A 6,000-nucleotide genomic window follows, 5' to 3' on the forward strand; every position below is an offset into this window, starting at 1 on the left:
CTGGGGATATCAAAATGTGACTGTTTGTAGAATGCTAGCCATTTTTGCTTATATTTGTAACTTCGTAAATTTAGAACTAAAAATAATATAAAATTGGTACTTACATGATTGAAAACCTCAGATCTTCTAGTTTCAAATGATATATAATATATACCTCTATCATTTATGAATAAAGATATAACAGATTTTTGAAAGCATGTTTTTAAATAAATATAAATTTTCATTCGGTTCACACTTAAAACACTCACACAAACACTAGTATTTATTCAAATTACAGTAGCCTACATCAAAATAGTTTTACTTTTTAAAAAATTTAAAAACAAAAAAATTAATTTACAGGTAATTTTTTTTTGAATGAAAAGTTTTAAAACAAGGATCTTTACATAAAGCGATTTTGCATTCACAACATTGAAATGATGTATCCTTTCTTGTCACTTTCCCATTTTCATTCACGTAATCTTCATCATTATCTGTATCTTCAAAAGGAATATTTTTATCATCACTTTGTAAATCAACAAAAACATCGACTGCATCATTATACGAATTGTTAGATGCCATTATAACTGTAAACACGCAGAACGTAAACAAACATGTAATTTCAACTATTGTAACTGCACAATACCAAATCGATTTTATAATAATCTATATTACCAAAAGCGCACTCTGTGCCTTATTTAGGTACTAAAATGTATACGAAAAGTAGTGGAGTTGAATAAATCCCGTCTTTTGACGGGATATTACACTTAATAACACGTAAACTCCGTCAAATGACGTGATCCACATTTCTCGGTAGTTACGTCATTCCGTCAAATGACGGGAACAGCACTCTTAAGTGTTATTGCAAAATTTCTTGAAGCGAGACAATAGATTTAAAAACCAGTTTTCATTTCCTCTTGAATAAAATTAAATCACCCGACATGATCTCAGTTAGAATAGTTTTATTAATATTTTCATATAATAAATTATAATAATTTAACAATATTGAAAATATTGCAATAAAATAAATATTTTTGAAATCATAAAAATATTGCAGTAAATAATATAAATATTAATACCCAGTTTGTCTTTTGCTAGTGACCAAGTGAATACATTGATCTGTGCTCAGGTTATTATTATTTTTTTTTTACTGTTATCTTATTCACCATGGCAGGTAATGTGAATCATATTTATACTACTTAGAAAAGGTTGATGTGCATTTATTGTGTGGTCTCACACTTGGCAATACCATATTATAATATTTTATTTTATTTAAAAAATATAAAATGGTGGATATAAAGGTTATATTGATATAAAGGGTTTTCTTTATTTCAATGTGTGGAACCATTCCACACATTTATATTTTGTGTAATGTTTTGTATTACCATTAAAACAAAATTAAGATGGAATATATTTTGTGAAAAGACAATGTCAATTATTATTTTTTTTTGTCTTAAATGAAGAAAGTGGAGAATTCAAGAGTAAAATTAAAATGATATTGAGTGAATGTGCATGAAATAAATAGACCACCAATAAACGGTTCTTTACTGTAGAGTAATGCAATTAAAATATTTTATTTAAACTTAAGCTACATTTATTCTTCTGGTTTTTAAGTCATGATTATTTTCAGTGACTATAAGAATTTTGTTTGTCTTAATTTAGTCTTATGATTTTTATTTTTTTTTCATTTTTAAATTTGGCTTGTTTAATTTTTTTTTTAAATAAATAAAAAACCTGTTTTCTTTTCAAAAAGTAGTAGTCATGTTTTCAGTCTAATTTCAGAAAGATTTAATACAAACAAATAATGAACTATTAAAGTAAAATAATACTTATTAAGTCTTATAAATGACGTATTATGTACAGGACGCCTTATTTTTTTTAACAAAACATAATGGAAGGATAAAATAATAGATGAAAAAATGTCAAATCTGTGCCAGAAATCAGATTAAGACGCGGTAATTCAATTTTAATTTGTTTGAGTCATCAGTTTCTAAATTTCATGAGATCCAGAATTAAAGAACCTATTCCAGATTGATTAACATATTGCAAGATTCTTACAGACTGTTCTTAACAATTACAAACATCCAAAATGTTGACATAAAAATCTTTTTAACAGCAGCTGGCTGTATTATATCATTGTATATCTAATAGTGAAGGTTTTGTATTCGGATCAAATGAACCACACTTCAATAGTGACGAAATGATTTCTTATAGACAGTATAAGAATGCTGTCTATAAGGATACTGTCTCAATACTATTGAGGAATGAATAAATTCCTCAAATCTTGAAATGCTTGCAGGCATTTATGTATGGATCTATAAGGACAGGGTGAAAAGTTCTGGTTTTCAGGGATGAAAAGTTAAGGTCAGGGTGAAAACATTTTTCTGATTTTGATTTATTTTTCAATATAGTTACCATTAAGGTCCATACACTTAGGCCAGCAATCCAAAAGAGCGTTTCTACCATTTCTGTATTTTGATTTATTTAACTCCTTAAAATAACAGTCTGCAGCAGCAATAACTGCGTTATTGGTCAAATATTTTCCTTCCTTCCAAGCTACTTTTTTAGGTTAGGAAACAAGTGATAGTTGCCGGGAGCCTTATCAGGTGAATGTGGAGGGTGTTGGAGCAATTTGAACTATGTACTTTTTTCCATCTGTGGTCATTTATTCTTAATTTCATTGCTGAGATGCTGCAGTAAGGTTGCATGTTTGCCATTTATTATTTCACCTTTTTTAACATAATCATTGAAAATTTATTCCACGTGCATCCCAAAAAAACAGTTTCAATACTTTGTTGAAGAATAAATTCATTTTAGCTTTTTTTCATATAATAAAAGCTAATGGGTTAAAAAAATCAATGGATTAAAAAAGGTTAACCTTTTTTTAACCCATTGTTTTGTCTTGGGAGTGTAGTGAGGAACCCAAGCCTCATTAACAAATCAAGTTGCAAATCATGGTAAAAATTCCTCTGGATTGCACTGAATGAGGCTTGAAATGTTTTTTGGCACTATTTTTGGTTGGGCATGAGCAAATGCTGAACCCATGTAGTGCACAGCTTGTTCATGCAAAATATTGTGTACATGTTCTGTTGACATGCCTACAGACTGCTAATTATTTCACTTTCACTCATCAATCTGCCAAAACGATTTTATGCACTTTTTCTATCATTTATGGCGTAGTCACTTAAAAGTCCGTCTACTGCGTGGTTCATTGCCAGTGCGTGTTCAACCCATTTTAAACTTTGCTATCCAGTGTTTAACTGTTTTATATGTTAGAGAAGAGTCTTCCAATTTTATATCAAGCTCTTTCTTAATTTCCTTTGCACTTAAGTATTTTAGAAAAAAGTATTTAATCACTGCATGAATTTCCAGCTTTTCCATTTTCAAAAAAACACCATTTTTTCTCCACTTTGACAGATTGTAACTACTAAGTGATGCAGTAATGTGAAACTGTTATAGTACACTAATGAAGAATGGAATAGTGCAATTCCGTCAAGAAGTTAAGTATACTAGCACTATCTCTGTGTGTGAGGCTTGGAACTTTTCACCCTACCCTCGTACATATACACTTTCATAAAATGCTGCAAAAGTCACCTTAAACATTGTTATGTTAACCAATATTTATTGGTTAAAAATTTCATGCTAATAATTTAAAACTGTAAAATAACGAACTTGAGTAGTAATTTATGTTGACTGTTATTTTACGTTAAATGTTAATGTTTTCTACTCTATTTTCAAAATTTATTAATAATGTTTTAGCAGTTTTTTTATAACAGCAGCTATTGCAATTTGTGTTGTTCAATTTGTGTTCAGTCCATTTACCATAAGCACGGAAAATTGTGCATCTTTTTAAATAATAAAATATATCTTGTTCTTTGTACCAATAATAAACATTTATTGAATTTTCTTTACTGTACATTTACACCCTTCTTTTTTATTTATGTTCTTTATTATTAGCATGCTGCCACAACATTTTTTTTTGTATTCATCCTGGCTCAGTGGATTAAAGTATGTCATTTGATAAGAGAAAAAATTGTTAAATTTCTAATTGGTTATCCTTTGTGGATCAATTAAGTATAACAACAGTTTTACAATTATCTGTAATGTGTTTATTATATTGAGGGCAGTATTTATTGTTTATAGTAATGATGTTGATTCATATTTAAGATAGTTGTGTTTTTATATTATAATTTTTCCCTTTATTTTTATACTAAACTGTACTAATACATTTTCATTTTTTTTCAGTCTGAATATTATCACTTGTTAGCTGAAAAAATCTATAAAATTCAGAAGGAGCTTGGTAAGTAACTGTCATTTACATTTTCATTTAATTTTTAGTTTTTTAATCTATTACTTGTTGGAATCAAATTGATTAGTGAATGGCAGTATTATTAGATAAAATATTTCTTTGTTTGATTTTCACTTAGAGTATGATAATTTTTACATGTAAAGCGTAGTATCTTGTCCAAGGTTACATTTTTCTTAAATATAAAAAAAAGATTGGTCCTGATAAACTTAAATTAACTATTACATTTTACCTGAAGGAAATTTCATGAATTTCATACAAAAGAAGCCTTAGAGAAACAGGAAACTGGCATTATGATTTACTGCTAAAATCAGTTTTGACTGAAACCACATTGAATCACAAAGTTAAAATTTTAAAAATATGTATTTTCCTACTACAGAATAAAACAAGATCTATAAAACCAGTTTGGCACATGTGTATATTTTTTACTTTTGTATTCACATTATGATACTCATGATTAAAAGTATCTACAGTGGCATTTATTAGAGATCAAAATTATCTTATAGTGAAGATTGGAATAAGGTGATGAGGTAATCACACTTTTGTCTGATTACTTACGTTCTTATAGAAGATATCTGCTATTCAGAAGTGGTAAGTGTGTTTTAATTTTAGGTAAAATGTACTCTGTTTCAAAAGTATGTAGATCAAATATTGAGGATAAGATATCTGGAGAATTACTTATCTGATACAGTGTTATGTTGCATTAAAATTTAACTTCTTTTAATCTAGAATCATGGATATCTATTTTTTTGGACTTTTTTAATTAAATTTTGTTTAAATTACTAAATATATTTTTATTTATTCATTTTTATTAGTTAACTCTTAAGTGTGAGTGAGTAGAATAAAGAGTGACTTGACCATAACACTTGAGTTTGCAGTTACGTTATAATTTACTTCTTATCTCTCTTGTTTTATTACTTTTCTAAAAAATAAAACTTCATAAAGATATGTTAACTTGGAGATGGAGACTTAATTTTAATTTGAGGTTATTTAACTTTTTAACTGAAGCAACATGAAGTAATTACAAACTGGAGTAGTAGATAGTTGTCAACAATACCAAAAGGTTTAGACAGAATTACTGCATGTTTCAAAGTGAAACATATAAGTTTCACGTACATAGATTAATTATGCATGAAATGAAAGAGCAACTCAAACAGTTTTAGCTGTGTGTAAGCTCAAAGGCTGTTTCCTGTACCTTCTGCTTGAAAGTGCTAATAGCAAAGGTGGCGACACCCCCCCCCCCCCCATAACAGAAAGTGTTGTGTGTTTTGCATTTGCAGTGGAACCTGTAATTACTGTTAAAAAAGTGCATTCCATTTGAAGTTCCATTGTGTTCCTCTGAGGTACAATAACATTCGTAGATGGTATAAACAATTGAAACCCCTGTCTGTATTTTTAATGGGAAGTAGAGGATGACAGAGTGTGTCTGAAGACAATTTTGAATGTGTAATTGAGCTTTTGTGCATAGTCTTAGGAAATCCACTAGGAAGGCTAGCTGTGATTAGCAATTCCAGTTGACATTTGTGTTGTGTGGAGACTTGCTCATGTTAAATTGTAAACTTTTATCTTCATATTTTTATGAGCTATTATTAACTTTCCAATTAAATTTTTTCTTTGCTCTAGATATATCTACCCAAAAAACTACCCTCTGTCTAATTTTTTTTATGATGATATGAATTCTGTAGTATGTGAAAATACTATATCTGACTAGGGTTAAA

General features: G+C 28.7%; 1 protein-coding gene across 5 annotated transcripts in view; it reads left to right on the top strand.

The window, feature by feature from the left end:
• nej (CREB binding protein nejire) overlaps nt 1–6,000 on the top strand; it is a 162,103-nt gene that overhangs the window by 44,967 nt on the left and 111,136 nt on the right. For all 5 annotated transcript variants that reach the window (XM_075358428.1, XM_075358430.1, XM_075358429.1 and 2 more), the window contains one exon: nt 4,222–4,276. In XM_075358428.1, coding sequence (XP_075214543.1) covers nt 4,222–4,276 — 55 coding nt within the window. The remainder of the gene's footprint in view (nt 1–4,221; nt 4,277–6,000) is intronic.

The sequence above is a fragment of the Lycorma delicatula genome, chromosome 2, assembly GCF_047948215.1.
Source record: "Lycorma delicatula isolate Av1 chromosome 2, ASM4794821v1, whole genome shotgun sequence".
Classification (NCBI taxonomy): Eukaryota; Metazoa; Arthropoda; class Insecta; order Hemiptera; family Fulgoridae; genus Lycorma; species Lycorma delicatula.